Source organism: Uranotaenia lowii, chromosome 1, assembly GCF_029784155.1.
Source record: "Uranotaenia lowii strain MFRU-FL chromosome 1, ASM2978415v1, whole genome shotgun sequence".
Lineage (NCBI taxonomy): Eukaryota > Metazoa > Arthropoda > Insecta > Diptera > Culicidae > Uranotaenia > Uranotaenia lowii.
In genome coordinates this window covers 153,962,506-153,981,684 of record NC_073691.1, presented here as the reverse complement: position 1 = coordinate 153,981,684, position 19,179 = coordinate 153,962,506, and the positions used below count along the sequence as shown (strand labels likewise).

General features: G+C 38.8%; 1 protein-coding gene across 4 annotated transcripts in view; it reads right to left on the bottom strand.

The window, feature by feature from the left end:
* The window catches only part of LOC129740592 (calexcitin-2-like), a 195,356-nt gene that overhangs the window by 107,804 nt on the left and 68,373 nt on the right, over window positions 1–19,179 (bottom strand). For all 4 annotated transcript variants that reach the window (XM_055732293.1, XM_055732296.1, XM_055732294.1 and 1 more), the window contains exon 3: window positions 1,636–1,899. In XM_055732293.1, coding sequence (XP_055588268.1) covers window positions 1,636–1,693 — 58 coding nt within the window. In that variant the 5' untranslated portion in view covers window positions 1,694–1,899. The remainder of the gene's footprint in view (window positions 1–1,635; window positions 1,900–19,179) is intronic.

Below are 19,179 nucleotides of genomic sequence, written 5' to 3'. Positions count from 1 at the left end.
TATAAATCTCGAAAATAATTTACGATTAAATTATCCTTTTCTATTGAAACTAAAATCTTGTCTTACAAAAACCCTACCTCGTTTTAATATTGGATGTGCATCTAAACGAGTTCATCCATAACATTGATGATTATAAACTTAGATAAACGAAAAATCGTTTATATCATTACAAATTTTTTGCTCGTATAAAATATTCTCCAAGAACCCAATTTCAGTCTCTTTTTTTTATCTAAATGCTCAACTCCACATTCAAAACAGTTTTGATAAATTACACAAGGCCACAAAATTAACAATTTTTGAGGTGAAAAGAATTCAAGAACTTATATTGATTTATGTTTTTTTTTTAAAGGTTTAAAATTATTTAAGAAAATATTGTACTTTTATAACAAAACTTTTAAGCTTTACAATGAAAATTTTAAATAAGGGTTCCCATCAACTTTCTTTCCCCAAGAAGCAAGTAATTTTGACTTCTGTGAAAAAAGTTAAAAAAAATTCTTTATATGTTTTCTTTTAATGTTTAAATTCAATAAATGTTCTAATTCTTTTAATGTTTAAAGAAGTACACTGAATTTAAGATATTTCTAAAAGCAGAAACCAAATCGTTTTTCAGACTTCAACAAATGTTCTTAATGAAAAAAAACCTTTGTATTTTTTTATTTTCTTGTATACTTGTTTTTCCAAATTATTAAAAACCGTAGACCAAAATTTTCAAAATCAATCATTAAAACATAGGCACCTAAATGCTGTCTTTTTAATTATTTTGGATAGACGTTTGTATTCAAAAATAAACCTTTCTCAAATGTTAAAAAATAATCTTAATTATCTTCATATTTTATTTTGATTTATGATGAGTTTAATCACTGTGATTTTGTTTGTTAATTTAATATATCGACCTAATCGGTAAAATCGGTTAAAAGAACATAATAAAGAACATTTTAAGATAATGAAAATTCTTGGCGAATAGAAAATTAGATGAAATGTGGGTATAGATATTGAAAATAAGCGAGTAGAATTTGATAAGAAGCAAAAATAAATAAATAAACTTTGATTCTGATTTAGTGTGATTATTATCAGAAAAAATCATTATTTTTTTAAGTGTGTGTGATGATTATGAGTTTGAATATGGTTTAAGAAATCTGTTTCTTTATTTATTGTGCTTTTTTGGTATTGTTATTATTTCTAGCAAAATTTCAATTTCAAACCCCCTCCGCTCTAGCTCTACCTTCTTATGATCAAAAATCCCCACTGTGCATGGTTCCGAAAAAGAACAATTAATTAAAGTCCTACGTTTCGGCCATGATCTTGGCCATCATCAGGGGAATTAGAGCATGTACTGATTGTGTCTGTTTTTTTTTTTGGTTAGATTTTCGAAGCCTGATTTTTTAATTAGTTTTGCACTAGATTTGTCTAACAAACTGTAAACTTTTGAGATCGTTTTAAAATGTCGGTTTCCTAGTTTCTACTTCTTGTTGTCCGCCAATACGAAGTGATATTTACTGAAAACCTGAGACTTGAAGGAATTAAATGGTGTTAAGTTTGTAGAAATCGGTTCAGTAGTTCCTTAGATAAAAGGTGCCAAATAACTTAAAAAAATACACACGTCACACGGTCTTTGAGTGTTATCTTTATACTTACCGAAAAAGACATTGAACACGTACAGCAGCTTCTTCTTGCGGAATTCCGAAATGGACATTTTGGTGGCTGTGCTAGTTTGGTTTCGTTGGAGTATTTTTGTTTTGATTGGTGTTTGTTGCTTCCGCCCCGTTCCCTTTTCGTATGGAACTCCTGTTTTCTTTTGGCACACGGAAGCCGGAAAACCAAGCAATCTAGATCCCGGAAACGATTGTTTCGATTCTGTGGCCCGATGAACTGGATAATCGTCTATCCGGTTCCAGAATTCTGCAAAAAGATAAACAACAAAACGGATGCTATAGTGTGATGGTAAAGTTCAAGTATTTGGAATCGAAACTTTCAGCGGAAAAGAGATGGAATTAAATTTTTTGAAGGTTTGAAATGGAGGGAATTTTGTTTTCTCTTAATTCATCAGAGGTAGATTCTTTAGATCAAAGCTTCACAATATCCGCACATTCAAAGGCTTTCCTCTCGATTTTTCCTAGCAAGGCGGCACTCGAACATAAAAAAGGAAGATTGAAGGAAATGTCTTCCATTAAGTTTAGATTGCATCCCATTTATAAGCACAACAACAAACGCGCCAGCCCAGTACCTAGCCAAGTTTCGCTTTCTATCAAGAATCAGTGTCATTTTTCTCAACCTACTTCCTTTCGAGTTTTCTACTTCTCAATATTTTCCGCAGCCATCCGGTTGGAAAGGACAGATAAAAAAAACGGAAAAAAATTGTTGCACAAAACGTTTTGCACTCCCGGAAAGATGGGTAGCTCAGTCCGGCGGTCGGTATCAGAAGCAAGAAAGATATGTAGCTATACCATTCCCGCATCTTACCCGGTAAGAGTGCAATTTATTAGGGACATCCTGACACTTGCGAATGGAATCGTCGTCGTCGTCCTGTTCTGTGTCTGAAGAAGATGCATACCTACTTACTTCCTACAACAAGTGTCGAGCTTGGCAGGATTCGTGGTGTGCAAGTGGCGTTTCAAAAGGGCACATATGTAAGTATACATATCCAGGAGAGCTGAAGTTGAGGCTAGCTCGAAATCTGTGCATACGAATTTTTGGCATCAAAAAATTCAAAAGGAGTGCTTATTGCTCTCAAATTATCAATGCAATGAAACTTTAATAAAAAAAATCGGAATAAATAGAATAAACATTAGGAACCTCGATTCTGATAAATTCTGGTTCATCTTTTAATTCGAAATTCAATGGTGTAACTCAACAACTAAGTCTAGTCTCAAGATACAAGCAGAATAAGCAGGTACCAAACGATAATGTTTAAATTTTATGGAGCAAGCAGTTTGGAAATGGTGTCACCGCGTTGCTATGCGGTTTGCCATAAATGACACCTGGCGTAAGTGGTTGCATGTTAGCAAAAGTTTGACCAACTAGCGTCAGCTCTAAGATAATCGGAAAGTAAACTACCTTCTAGAAACTGTGGATTTAATTACTGCAGTTGCTAACTTGGCGAAAACAAGATTTCTGGGTTGGATCTACGTTCCGCATGCCTTACCCAGTTTGGGCAAGGTAAAGCAATAAAATATATTGGTAATGATCGCCTTAAGAGACCTTGTTTGGATTGAAAGGAATGGAAATTGTGCTTTGTTTCTAAATTTATTTGGACATAGGGGAAAGTGTTCCTAAAGGCGCATAGCGGGAAAAAAAGCGCCAACAGCCCTAAATCAGTAGGATAACTTATTGTAATCAGACCACCCCCTCAGAATGTGAGCCCCCATACATTCTTGGAAAATTTTGCCATTTCCTTAAAAACAGCAAATTTCTTATGTTCTCATATTGGAGTAAACCCGTTTAAGCGACGAAAGCTGTTTACCTACCTACCTACTTCTCCACCTACCTACCTACCTACCTACCTAAAGGTCCACCGCCGATTGACCGACTAATAGGGCTGAGATAAAAGATCCCCCTGCTGGCGATCCGGAGCCAGCGTCTTTACTTGCTGCCAGCCAAGGTTCTCGTCAACTGTGCGGATTTCAGTGGCTAGACAACGCCGCCACGAGCTTCTGGGCCTGCCTCTTCTTCAATGCCCAACTGGATTCCAGTCAAGTGCCTCTCTGCAAATCTCTTTTTCATCTCTTCGCAGCGTGTGCCCAATCCATCTCCACTTACGTTCCCGAATGTCGATTTCTAGCGCCTTTTGATGACACCGGCGATGAAGTTCCACGTTTGAGATCCAATTGCCAGGCCACCAAGCGCGGATGATATTCCGCAGGCAGTGCTGTTTTCCCGTAGTCACCGCATATGTGCACCAAGCTTCGCACCCGTACAACAAACGTTTGAGTTGAAGATTCGGATTTTTGTTCGTAGAGAGTTCTGGCGTGAAAGTCAGCTGTTTAGGAGACTCGCAAACGCAAATCGGGATTTTCTGATCTGGGTTTCGATGTCCTTCTTGGTACCACTATTAGGCGTAATCTGGCTACCAAGATACTGGAAGCACTCCACTTTCTCAACCTGTTGTCCAGCTATTACAAAGTTGGAACGATTTTCTGTGTTGATTTTCATAGACTTGGTCTTTCCGACATTGATTTTGAGACATGCAGCCTTGAAGCTTTCGGTGCGGTCGTCGAGTTCGTTCTGCATGTCTTGTTGTGTTTGGGCGAGCAAAACAATATCGTCTGCCAGGTCAAGGTCGTTTAGCTGCTCCATTGTCGAAGGGTTCCACGGAAATCCTCAGTTCGGTGCACAGTCGATCGATCCAGTCAGAATTTCATCCATTACGATTATAAAAACAAGCGGTGATAAGAAACATCCCTGTCTCACTTCAGCGAATACCGGGATTTTATCAGAAAAGACACCGTCCTGCAGGAAATTGCACGAAAATGCCTCGTACTGTGCTTCGATGAGATGGACTAGTTTCTCTGGGACCCCACGTCGTCTTAAAGCAGCCCAGATGTTTTCGTGGTTCAGTCGGTCATATGCTTTTTCGAAATCAACGAACACCGGCAGAAGAGAGTCCTGGAATTCGTTGATTTGTTCCAGTATTATTCGTAGCGTTGTGATGTGGTCCGCACATGATTGTCTGGATCGAAATCCAGCTTGTTGCCGTCGGAGTGTCGGAGTCGATTTTCTCCTGGATCAGGACGTTCAGGATCACTTTGCAAGTACTTAGAGAGTTGTACAGATCAAAGCTATGCCACGCCAGCTACCACATTCGGTCAGGTCTCCTTTCTTCCGGATCTTTACAAGGATACCCTGCATCCAGTGGGCCGGGAATGTTGCAGTATCCCAAATGTCAGCGAGAAGACGGTGCAACATTTGTGTTGACAAGGCAGGGTTGGTTTGAGCATTTCAGCAGAAATGCAATCGATTCCAGGCGCTTTGTTGGACTTCATGTCTTTGATTGCCGCTTCTATTTCAGCCAGCGAGGGCGCTTCCGAGTTGAAGCCATTAAGGCGACTTACTGTTGGTGCCTCGAGCTGCGGGTTCTGTTGGCTATTGCTATTTGTGACTCGGAAAAATGAATCAATATGCTCAGTCCAACGCTTGAGCTGATCTGTTCGATCTGTCAGCAGCTGACCTGCTCGGTCTTCTTGCATTAGCTCTTGTACCACTAAGGCTGCGAGAAATATCATATAGTATTCGGGTATCACCAATGGTGGCAGCTCTTTATCCCTCTTCGGCTAGGGAGTTTGTCCAGGTTCTCTTGTCTCGTCCAAAAGCTCCTTTAACTGCCTTTTCCAGCTCCGCATATCGTGAGCGGGCAGCTGCTTTGGATGACCCGGTACATGCCTACTCAATTCCAACTTTTGCCTTTCTCCGATCATCGACCATCCTCCAGGTTTCATCCGACATCCATTCACTTCGTCTTCCACAAACTTCACCGAGAGTACCATGGCTCGTCGTGATAAAGGCATTCTTGATTAAACACCACTGTTTTTCGACTGTTCCGTCTGTCGGCATTTCCGAGGCTCGAGATTCAATCTGTTCAACGTATGCCCTTTTCACCTCTGGATTCTCCAACCGGCGGACGTCGTATCGACATTCGACTTTCTCCTCTCGCCGCTGGACACGCGCGACTTTCAGTCGTATCTCACCAAGGACGAGGTGATGGTCAGATGCAATGTCTGCGCTTCGTTAGTTGCGGACATCAAGAAGGCTCCTTCTCCACTTTCGGCTGATGCAGATGTGGTCAATTTGATTTCCTGTCCGGCCATCTTGGGCTACCCAAGTGACCTTATGTGCTGGTCGATGGGGAAAGAGCGATCCACCGATCACCATGTTGTTGTTGCCACAAAATTCTACAGCTCTCCGTTTTCGCTCATCTGTCCTAAACCATGGCACCCCATGATGCGCTCAAAGTCCTGATTATCGGAGCCAATCTTTGCGTTGAAGTCGCCTAAGTGGATTTGAATGTTACCTTTCGGAATTTTCTCAACCACGCTGTTCAATTGTCTATAAAACTGCTCTTGCTCCTGAAAATCGGCAACGTCAGTTGACGCATAACACTGGACCATTGTAAGGTTTCTAAACCGTTTTCTAAATCTGGCTACGATTATTCTTTTGTTTATCGGTTTCCATCAAATGAGGGGAGGGCCGCATGGGCCACGGAAACCAACTCCTCGTTCCCGAGAAGCGTGTTCTCCTGGTATGCCAGAGTAAAGCAGTACTTGCTCAGACTGTGTCCAGTGTCAGGCCAAGGGACATCGCTCAGTCCCAATATCTCTAGCTTGAGGTGGCTAGGCCTTATAATTATTCGGCCGAATATTCGGTCGAATATACTGTTCGGTTTTTAATGAAAATACAAAAGCGATTATTTCAATTTCCTTCTATTTCATCCATCTTAATGCTTTTCATGTTTTTTAGTCGATTATTTTCAACCAGATGATGTATCACAAAATCTTTTTCAAGTAGGGGTCCCTCTGATTTAAAAAAAATCACCAAAAACTGAAATGACATCAGATGACTTGTCGCTTCAAGGGCGTTTATCATCAAAGAGATGGGTTCCTCTGAAATCTGGCAACAAAACACGTCGGAACTGGTGCCAAGCAATATGAAATTGCATATTTCATATCGAATAAGATGATTGTCGAATTTAAGCAAGATATCTTCAAAATAGTTGTTAAAAAGTACGATGATTTTTAGCAGTCTGTGCTTCAACCTTGGGCAAATCAGGACAATTTTGGGAATTTTTTTTTTAAAAAAACGGCAAATCTGCCATATTAGTTCTCATTTCACAGTTTGTAGGTATCAGACAAAAAAAAATTATAATAGTTAGTCTTCTTCTTTAGAGTCATTGCACTTTAAGGTGCAATTTTCTAGTTTTTAGATAAATACAGTATTTTTAGCCCTTTTTAACAGATAACTACTCTATAGACATTAGTTATTTGATAACCAATGATCACAATCCATTCCGATGAAAAATACATCTTTTTGGACTCCAGGGATCTATACCCATAACATACATTTCGGAAAACTTCTTCTAAAAATTGAGAGTTGACTATTGTTTTGATAACATGGCATTATAAAGTTCAAATTATACTCTAACGATTATCATATAGGGATATATATTTTTATGAATTTTTTTCAGACAACAGACATATCCTAAGGTAAAAAAAGATCCTCAAATCACGTTTTGTTAAATTTTTCAAAGAAAGTTCAATAACTCGAAAATTATATTTTTTTTAAATTTGTAAAGATAGTAGTATTATTGTTTTGTTCTGTTTGGCACATTTTTCTAGAATATTTGATATTTTTAAGACATTCCTGTTTCAAGATATTGCGAAGGAATCAAGTATCCCCAGGGATCAAGTATCTTCATTGTACCCTATAGATTAGATTTGATACTTTTTTTACTTTTTCGACTGAATGGAAACTAAAACCATTGAATATGCAAAGTTATTAACTGAACTGAATCCATAACTGATTATTGTGTTAAGATAGACAGAGAACTTACACATTTTAATGAAGAAAAAGTTCAGAATGAAACGTTCAGGATGTCTACAATCAATTAAAACTAGACTGGCTGTCCCTCGGTTGGACGAATGGAATTTTAATATGATGACGATGAGTTAGTTGTTTATAGAACAATTATGGTGTCCCATCTTCAAACTTCATTATCACAATACTTTTGAAAACAACCAAATCGAGATTTCCATTAATGAAAGCAATTACTTTTCCCTGAATTATCTGGGTAAGTATTGAATTGATTCCATCCCGGGCACTTACAAAAGCCGATTATCATCTTGGAAGGAAAACTTTCCCGATTCCCAACTTCCTACCGTTCCATTGTGAAACTTTTGGCCCCAGCTTGAGATTTGCGGAAGGAGCCCTGAAGAATCCACTGGACTGGGCTCAGTCCAGTCGAGTCAAAAGCCGTTGGCCCAGATTCGCCGGAATAGCAATCATTCAGAGCTTTCAACGAAACGTCAGAAGCATGCTTCCCGAAAACGTGCTATCACAGCGATAAGTTTGATGAAGTGTCACTTTGAGAAATTTACCACCCTTATCGATATTGTTCCAAGCCAAAGATTACCGGCCAGTTATTCATGTCTCCATTTAAAATGACGAGGAAATTTAACTTCGCTTTAAGAAGGACTCTTAGGAATAACTTTCACTTCCCATCGTCGTTTTAATACAAACAAATGACCGAAAGTTGTGAGACGAAATCGGCAGTGCCAAAATTGCCTAATTAAGTTCGTTTCAAGTTTTCCGCTTGAATTTGGTTTGTCTTTTTTCTTTGATTTCCAGTTGAAGCGAATCAAACAAGCCGACCGAATTTTGGCTCGGATCCAAACGGCTGCCTAGGGAGAATCGCTTTCAAATTGTGACTGAAACGGTGTTATTGGCCCGGTTTGTAGGATTTCTTCACCCCCTTAAACCGGAGATAAGTGTCTTGATTAGAGATTTCCTTTCGGTTGAATTTGTTTGCTTTCTCTGGGTCTTAAAAAAGTATCGAATGGATTCCGCTCAAGGATTGAATCGTTCAATTGATAGGGTAACGGACCTAGTTCGTAAAGCTTTGAGAAGATGCGATGCTTTATCTTGAAATTAAGAATTATTATTTGAAACTTTTGACTGGTTCATCCATTTATAACAAAGATCAAAGTTTTCCCTCTGGTAGAATATCGTCGTAATTACACAAGTTTTTTTTTACTTAGCTAGAGTTTCGTTAGCAATTGACATAGTTCAGTTGAACTTTTCCGTTTTTATTATTGAAATGAAGTTTAACGTTAATTCACTCGTAAACCAACTTTCTTCAAATTCCACTCAGCTTCTGACTTCACTTGTTTGTTGGACATTCCGTAGTACAACATTACTAAACCAGAGCCTCCCCGAATCTGCATCTTTAAGAATTGCATCGATCCCGTACATACCCGGGCTGAGCGAAAGGGTGGCTAGAATGCTTCGCAAACATGATGTGATCGCCGCCTTCAAACCATATGACAAAATAAAGTTCTTTTAGTTTGTCATGGGAGTTTCTCAACTAATTCCTGGAGGAGTGTAGGATTCGTAAGATTTGCCTCAAGTTTTGCAACCTTGATGTGGTCACAGTAATTTAAAATAGCAAGACCATACGCGATCAGCGTGTCTAGTCTGCCTTCCTCCGGGGCTGGTGTATTTCGAATTTTCGACATCAGGGTCGTAATCAATACTTCCGAACGACCAAAGAACATCCGCAGAATCTCTATGACTCGGGGAATCAGTTCAGGCACTTGGAGCTTGCCGCTAACAGCTTCCAGGGCGTCTCCCTTTAAACAATGTTGTAGACGAATTAGGTTTTCGGTATTAGAAAACCCACACTCCTTGGTATGGTTCTCGAAACTGCTTATAAATGCTGGCCAATCCTCAGGATTACCCGTGAAGGTTGGCAGATCTCTATGCCATACCTGCTATTTGCGCATTAGTGAGGGTTCTGGTGCTCACTGTATTAACAGTTTCTTTGATTGGTTGACACTTTTATCCACGATGGAAGGAACTAACACCAGATTTATTGTACCGTAATCCGGGGTAAGATTGATCACTTTTTTCAATATTTTTCGATTATTTCTTCTGTTAAGGCGAATGTGGCATGTTTCATATTTTTAAAACCAGTACTGGACTATGAACGTAAAACATGGTTGCAGAAATTTATTAAACTGTTTTAAATTTGATTTAAAAATCGATTTTGTCTCTGTTCAGAATTTGACGCTTTGGGGTGACATTGATCAGTCTCTATTTGACGGTTTTAACGAGGTTTTCTTGATCATAAAGGATACAAAATACCTTCATAATATTTACAAATGCTAGTTTATCAATTTACCTTGCTTTTTAACGTTTTCTTTTAAAAACATTTATAATCGAAAAAAGAAAAATGATGATGCATAAATTTGGGGGCAAACATTATAACAATTGCAAAATAGTTCGAGCTTCAAAACACAAATGAAATTTTACCATCATACATTACCCTAGGCCCTCCCATTATTTCCATTTTAGTTTTGTCCTCAAAGTTAACCATTTTATAGGGTTCCTATCCATTTGTCTAATACGGGCTTACTCTTGGAAAATGTCCTTATTTTCAAATTTTCTAATAGCACTATAACTATACCTTTACAAAGAATAAAAGTTGTTCTTTCAAATTCAACAACCCGTTTGTTTCTAAATGCTTTTTGGTATCATCAGGAGAGCTGTTCGTTTGCGAGCCTTGGCAAAAACAGATATTTTAAGATTTTTTAATTACATTTTTAACTCACAGATAATAATTTCGAATACAAACCAAATTTTGCCTATTTGATACTCAATTAATAGGCTTTCAAACGTAGAAAACAGTTTCCAAAAATTCAAACTATAGACTGAGTTATTGATGATATTGTGAAAAAATTAATTGTTGGTCAAAGTTATCCCGGTGATCAAAGTTACCCCGTTTTACGGTACTTTCATTCGGAAATTCTTTTAGATCATCAAGCTGAGCTTGGTTCATATTCCTGGCTATATTGTTGTACTATTTTCTCAGGGTAGTAGCAATGGGTTGTGCACTGGATCATTCGGGAAGAATGTTCCCTTGGGTCCAGCTGCAGTAAATTTTTCTCCACCGTATGGGTTCATTAGTGACTGTTTCGTTCCCACTGGATTATGCAGTCCCGGCAGTCGTTCAACCCATTTGCTAGTTCTAGATTTTCGAGTGCTGCTGGCTACACTTTTACGGCTACTCGATTCGTCTATTTGGGCATGGAGGATTTTATACTTCTCTGCCAAATACATCTCGACTAACTTTTTAGAGCTTCCTGCTGACGTCGGTCAATTTCTAGCTGCGTTCGTTCCAGTGCCTGTTTCTCCTCACGACGCTTTCGATCTTCTTCGACCCGCTTACGCTCCAGCTCAGCTTCCTGCTTTTGATGAGCAAGCTTTTCTTTAATTCGCTTCAACTCCAGTTGCTTCAGACGTTCCAGTCGCTGCAGTTCAAGAGCAGCCTTTGCTGCTAAGGTGCTTGCTCGAGAAACACGAGATTTGACGTCATCCTCCCTTTGAAAGTTGGTTGTTGTTGCTTCAGCTGTTGCATCGATGGCACATATGGAACACAGCCACTCACGATTAGCAATGGAATCTCCGACTTGAACGCAGTTAAAGTGGAACCATCGTTTACACTTGTCACAGGCGACCATCCGATCGCTATCTGGTTTGTATGTATATTATATGTTGATAGTTCGCCATGGGTGCACGGATTCACCGCAGTTTGACCAAAGTATGGATTCATTTATATTATTAAGAAAACTTCTAACTCCATACCCGGCACCATGGCTTCGTGTGAACTGTTATGAAGTGAATATGTAACGTATAAATGTTAGGATATATTTGGAAGAACAATTCAAACAGATACACAACCAGTTCAAAAATGAATTACATCTTAAATGTTGTACATTTACTACAGGTATTCCGGCATCCGTGTATATACCTGGCCAGTTGGCACCTGATTGAACGTTCAAATAATCGTTGAACCACAATATGTTATAGAATAAAGCAATAACAGGAACAATTTCACCTAAGAGCAACTGTATCCGTGGTCCAAACAGCCGGTTTAGACCCAAACTCCGACCCGAGCAACCGCATTGGTGATCCATTATATGTACCAGTTTCAACTCAACTTTTTTTAGAGCTGGTATAAGGATTGATCCAAAACTGATGAGATTTGGATCCAATTTGACGCAGTTCTAAACCGTTTGGCAGTTAATGGAACACGAGTGCAGTTGCCAGTTTTTTCATTGGATCGGATCTAATTTCTTTGGTTCAATTCTTGTATAAATTAGACCCAAGAATAGACCACGAATACAGATGCCCTAAGTGGGCATCAACTTCTTCTCCTTCCAGCAAATTTCTAAACTAGATTTTCACATTTCGACCTTTCTTCAATTTTTTTCCGAACCACATCATAACAACCAAAGCAAGCGATGATTTTTTTTTACAGCGACGCAAAACCACGATGTGCTGGTTGTTGTCGAGGCAACTTATTCTCGACCGCATAATTCTTGATGGCATAAAGTTTGTTTGTTCTATCAACGATCACTTTTAAAACTCACAAAAATTATTTTCAATGCATAAACTTCCCTTATTGCCACTATTCCGTGCACATGCAATTCCCTTCAAAAGACAACTCCGATCCTTTTTCAAAACTTGATACGCAGCTTATCCATCCCTCCAGTATTTCAACTTGAATTGAAAACATTTGGCAAAAAACCACAAACCATTAGAAAATATCAGCAATAACACGTGTTATTTTCTTTTCCATTAAGCGGGCCACAGACATCGAAACACGGATCAAAAAGGCCCGATTTGCGTTTGCGAGTCTCCGAAACATCTGGCGGTCACGCCAGATCTCTCTACGAACAAAAATCCGAATCTTCAACTCAAACGTCAAATCCGTATTGCTGTACGGGTGCGAAACTTGGTGCACATATGCGGTAACGACGCGAAAACTGCAAGTATTTGTAAATCGCTGCCTGCGGAATATCATCCGCGCTTGGTGGCCTGGCAACTGGATCTCGAATGAGGAACTACATCGCCGGTGTCATCAAAAGGCGCTAGAAATCGAGATTCGGGAACGTAAGTGGAGATGGATTGGGCACACGCTGCGAAGAGATGAAAACGAGATTTGCAGAGAGGCGCTAGATTGGAATCCAGAAGGTCATCGAAGAAGAGGCAGACCCAGAAATTCGTGGCGGCGAAGCCTAGCCGCTGAAATCCGAACTGTCGACGAGAATCTTGACTGGGACCAGGTGAAGACGCTGGCTCCGGATCGTCAACAGTGGAGGTCTTTTACCACGGCCCTATGCACCGGAGGATCGGCGCGGGATCATTAAGTAAGTAAGTAAGGGCCACAGACTACACAACATTTGTACAAATGCGATGAAATTCGATGAAATTTTGTCGCTGTAAACACGATTTGCATAGTGTATGGCACTGCTTGAATGAGCGCCCAAACGGTTGGAGTACAATCGGTCGGGATCGAAATATTTTGTACAAACCATCCTCCCAGTCGGGGTGAAGATGGTTTTTTTTGTTGCTGTTGCTGTTTTCGCCAGCAATCGTTTGTGTTCGCGTGAAATATGTTTGTATAGTGTGTGGGCGAGCATAGATCAAACAATCGTCGTGGAATCATCGAATTTGTACAGGCCATTTGTGTAGTCTATGGCCCGCTTTAGAGGTAGGATTCCCGCTGCAGTCCGACCCGACTGAAGCGAAGCTGATTCACCGCACTGGTTTGTTACACAAACTGCAGCTGCTCTTCGTTTTTCGAGGCATCTTCCTTAAATTCTTCAAATCCGGATACGAATTGCTAACAAATTCTTTTAATTTGTCACGGGAGTGTTATGAGACTCGTGGCTTTGTGACTTGTAAAAAAATAAACCCTCTTTTAAGCAGAAGAATAGCTAAAAGCTAATGAATATATTTTAATTAGAGTATTTTAATAATACAGTGAGTAGTTTTTGTTTCTTATTCAAACCAACCTTAGAAGTAAAACAAATTTAAGCTTTTATGATGGTTTCAAAAAAAGTGTCCACGATGAAATTGCCACACTATGAAATTGCTCTAACTTTTTAACCGTTGTGTAGAATTTAATGAAAATTTGGGTGAATTTAGTTCATAGTGCATCGTTTACATCCTGGAAGTTTTAATGTACTGTGATCAAAACTCGCGGAAATGGAGTAGAATTAACAGCTCGTGCGTGATAAAATCTTGCGTTCCGTCGCAAAAACATTGGGAGTCGCGAATTCCACGGTGTCGCGAGTGATTAAGCGATTCGAGAAACGATTTACCACCGATTGGAAGCCCAGAAGTGAAGGGAATAGTGCTCCGTACAACACCAAAAATCACAACCGCGTAGCTGGGGCCTTCAACCGAAACCCGCGGCCTCCGTACGAGATGTGGCTAAGAAGCACCTAAGCCGAAGTTTTGTCCAGAAGGCCAAAACTATGGCTGGATTTCGAACGTTCAAGGTACAAAAGGCCCCTAATCGCGACGAGAAGCAGAACAAGTTCACCAAAACCCGTGTCTGGAAGTTGTACCTCAACATGCTGACGAAAGTTGAATGCTGCATCATGGACCATGAAACATATGTGAACGCCGACTTCAAACAGATCCCCGGCAACCTATTTTTCACGACCAAGGATAAGTTCAGCATTCCGGAGCATGTCCGCACTCAGAAGATGTCCGAATTTGCGAATAAATTTCTGTTTTGGCAAGCTACCTTCACGAGCGGGAAGCGGAGTGCATCTTTCGCGACCCAAGACACGATGAACAGACGGCTGTACATGAAACAATCCCAACAAGCTTCTGGCCGGAGTTTTCGTCATGCTACTGCTCCAAGGACGTGCTGAAGTGGTATGCGGACAATAAGGTCAATTTCATGCCGAAAATGTTCAACCCTCTCAACACTCCACAGTATGGCAACCCTAACTTTTGTTTCATTCCATATAATTTTAATAAACACAGATTTTTATAAAACTTCAGCTTTGTCGTACTGAAGTTATCACTCTCTAGCAGTTTCAATGAAATTATACGGAAATATGGCCAAAAAAAACAGGAATTTTGTCCAAAACATAAATATGCGCATGAAGCCCACACGTTTTGAGGTTCGGCATTTTATACAACAGTTATAATAAAATCGATTTGTCAAAAAATGAAGGAGATTTCAACATGAAAAAATACTCCAATGTATAGAAAACAGATGTCTGCTCATGTGTATATAGTTTTTGTACACATATTCGATGTAATATTTGATTAAATCAGTATTCTGCTTAATAGGCGCATATAGCCCGCATCTCTCCTACATTGGTTGATTGCGGAGAAACTGCACATCAAACTTAGAAGGAACCAAGCGGTTCATCTCAAGATTGATACGAGGGGAGTTTCCATTGCCTACAACGTACTATGGACCAAACTCAGAGAGGAGAGAGAGCGAGAGCATCCAAATACTTCGATTAATCGACGTCCCGACGGCAGCCAGCAGTAGGCAGGAGCAGCAGCAATAGACCTCGATTTCCATTTCCGATTTAGGCGACGACCTTATCAGGCGGAAAAATAACTTCCTTGTGAGTGTTTTCACTTTTGTACTATCATGAATCTAACCTTTTGTTATTAATTAGGCTATAGTTATTAAAACATTTTTTTTTCCTTTTTTCTATATTTTAAAATAATTTCTGAAGATGGTTGAAATAAAAAGTAAACCGAAACGTCAAAAATAAAGCAAATCTTTTCATGTCGCGATCGAAAGCGAGGGGGTGGGGAGGGAGAGTGTGGTCACCCTTCTCAAGTGCGAACAAACCCGTTAAAAACTTCGTAAAAAATTTAGAACTTTTCCTACCCTTGATTTTTCAAAATTTTCCACTCCGTGGGAATGTATCTCAAAAAATATCCCTTTAATTTTCCAACAGGCGCTTAAGAATCGTAGGAATTCTACAGGCTATACAATTAAATTTAATGTTAAAACTCTTAAGCCCCAATTTTATCGATTAAAAAGTCCCAGAGGTTTAGTCTCATGATTACATACCACTTTAGATCGATGAATAACTTGCTGTGCGGTCTCCTTTTAGGAGTGGCGCATTTTAAACCGTACATAAGTCTTAAATTCAGAGCAGCACCGACTACACATTCAAGTTTTAACATTATGCAACCTGCAAAACGTGGCATCTGAAATGATTGCCTATTACTCCATTTAAGCGCGCGCAAGCGGGGAGACTTGTATACAAGTAAGTGGGGAGAAATCTTGAATGTAAAATCTTTTATCAAATCAAATTTGTTGCACAGATATTTGAATGACTTTGCTAGTACTGTTGCAATAGTTAAGTGTAATACATCAAATTGAAGGTTATAAATAAGGCTATCTTTTTATGTAAAGTTTATATCGAACATATTTTTTTCTATTTACTGCTGATTTTAAGCTCTCAACTTGTAAGTAAATTTTCTATGCAAGTTGGTAGTTTATGAATTTGTAAATTTTTTCGGTTTTACTTAGAAAATTATCTAAAACAGGTCTATACGGATGCTTGTTATACCAATCATCATGCATTATAAAACTATCATTTTATATTAACAACAGCTTACTAGAACACATCTACAAAAATTTTCCAGAAAAATTGACTTTTTTTCAATAAAACTCTTAGCGCACGCTGGAAACTTACTCAAATGAACTCAAATTTTGCCAGAGTACTTGAAAGCGAATGAGGATCAAACCCTGTAAGTGGCGTTGTGATCAGCGAAAAAAGCCGAAAAAATAACTAATCTAATGTCCAAACTATGATGAGTGGTATTCGACGAAAAGTTCGAAATTTCTACGAAACCACATCGAAATATTTTTTTTATTATTTTTCTTCCGAAGTGCAATAAAAAACCTACATTTTGAGTACAAAACATTTTTATTTCGTTTACATAGCTCCGAGATAGACCTGTTTTAATGCTTCCAGATTTAAGATCATCTATGCTTTATGAGCTGTTGGTCTGGAAATCCCGAGAAAAAAATCTATGCTTTATCTCGTGGTTTTAGTAATGTGCTCCAAATTTCAAATTTTTCCGATTTTTTTCAAAAGAGTTATGACGATCCAAACGGCGTGGGAAGGTTAAGTTTACCTTTGAATAGAAATTATAAATTCACTGAGGCGAAAGCTTTGGCCCCCTCAAGGCTTAATCTGGTACTGAACACATCAAAACTTTTTTTTGTTGATTTATAAGAACTATCCTTCTAGGACAACATGACCTAGTTTCCCCAATCCTAAGCTGCACTCCATTCATGCAAAGATGAATCCTTCAAATGTGATTAAGTATACCGCATTGGAACGGTTTCAAACTGGCTGTTTTCATAAATCTTCACATCCTCTATCATCTAACTAGCTGGCACTTCCGATCCAACGATTCCGGTCCGTAATATGTCGAATTTTGATGACCTAATTTGGACCCCCTCTGAAAAGTGGCCAAAAGCTCTGACTCTGCTAATTCATTCATATGCTCGATTATTAAGCCAGAATTTAATATTCATTCTGGCTGGCTGAGGCAAAGCCAGGGATCGGAGCCACCCCTCTAGCGCGTGCTTCGCTTTGAATTATGAGCTTTCGGGATTGTCTCTGAAATGTGAGTGTGGGTATATGCAAATAAATTACGACAAATTAAAACATTTCCCCTCCGGGTCCGGGAACGTGTTCCAGTTTTCCGTCAGCCAAAACCTTCTGGATGTCATTTGCCCGGGAAAGAGTTTTCCATGTGGGCACAGGCAAGGTTCCATTCGTTGCCCTGCCATTAGAATTTTGGGACAAATTAAAACATGCCTTGTGGACCGGTTCCATCATTGGTGCCATTTCCCTAAACCCAAATGCGGGGATGCTTGGCGCCTTTTAAACCCAACGAATGGACAACGATGCAAATCTTGCTCCTGGTCCGTGTTTGGTTATGCTCTGTTCTTCCTGTGTACATGAACCAAAGCATCCTCACCCATTCTTGCAGAGCGGTTGCCCGGAAGTGGCGCTGGATTCACCCCTTCATTCACACACCTAGCTCCTGGTTTTTTTTCGGTCCTGATACTCTTTCAACCGGACTGGAAAGAATGTACTCCGGAATTAAATGTAAAATATGAAGAAACATGACTCGTGTTTGGTTTGTGAAAGCTTAACCGAAATTAAACACGTGCTCTGACTGGTTCGTAATGGGAAGTTGGAAAAAAAGAAGTGAAAAAACAAGGAGATGTCTTTTGCAACGAGAATTTTGAAATAATATTTTTCAATGCTTCTTTATTCAAATTTTGTCGGTATCTTATGGAAACTGAATTAGATTTCAGCTTCAAGGGCTTGATAAATTCAACCTATTTCTTCGGAACATGACCAAAACATTTGTGTCCAAAAATCAAATTCTGAATCTGAATTCTGAGTCTGAATTCTGAATCGGAATTCCAAATCTGAATTTTTAATTTTTAATCTAAATTCTGAATTCTGAATTCTGAATCTGAATTCTGAATCTGAATTCTGAATCTGAATTCTGAATCTGAATTCTGAATCTGAATTCTGAATCTGAATTCTGAATCTGAATTCTGAATCTGAATTCTGAATCTGAATTCTGAATCTGAATTCTGAATCTGAATTCTGAATCTGAATTCTGAATCTGAATTCTGAATCTGAATTCTGAATCTGAATTCTGAATCTGAATTCTGAATCTGAATTCTGAATCTGAATTCTGAATCTGAATTCTGAATCTGAATTCTGAATCTGAATTCTGAATCTGAATTCTGAATCTGAATTCTGAATCTGAATTCTGAATCTGAATTCTGAATCTGAATTCTGAATCTGAATTCTGAATCTGAATTCTGAATCTGAATTCTGAATCTGAATTCTGAATCTGAATTCTGAATCTGAATTCTGAATCTGAATTCTGAATCTGAATTCTGAATCTGAATTCTGAATCTGAATTCTGAATCTGAATTCTGAATCTGAATTCTGAATCTGAATTCTGAATCTGAATTCTGAATCTGAATTCTGAATCTGAATTCTGAATCTGAATTCTGAATCTGAATTCTGAATCTGAATTCTGAATCTGAATTCTGAATCTGAATTCTGAATCTGAATTCTGAATCTGAATTCTGAATCTGAATTCTGAATCTGAATTCTGAATCTGAATTCTGAATCTGAATTCTGAATCTGAATTCTGAATCTGAATTCTGAATCTGAATTCTGAATCTGAATTCTGAATCTGAATTCTGAATCTGAATTCTGAATCTGAATTCTGAATCTGAATTCTGAATCTGAAATCTGAATCTGAAATCTGCATCTGAATTCTGAATCTGAATTCTGAATCTGAATTCTGAATCTGAATTCTGAATCTGAATTCTGAATCTGAATTCTGAATCTGAATTCTGATTCTGAATTCTGAATCTGAATTCTGAATCTGAATTCAGAATTCTGGATCTGAATTTTGAACCTTAATTCTGATTTCTGAGTTCTGAATCTGAATTCTGAATCTGATTTCTGAATCTGAATACTGAATCTGAATTTTGAGTCTGAATTTTGAACCCATTTTTTTATTGGTTTTTTTTTTCCTTTTTCAAGCGATACGAAGATTCTTGCTGAATCAAAATCAACAATC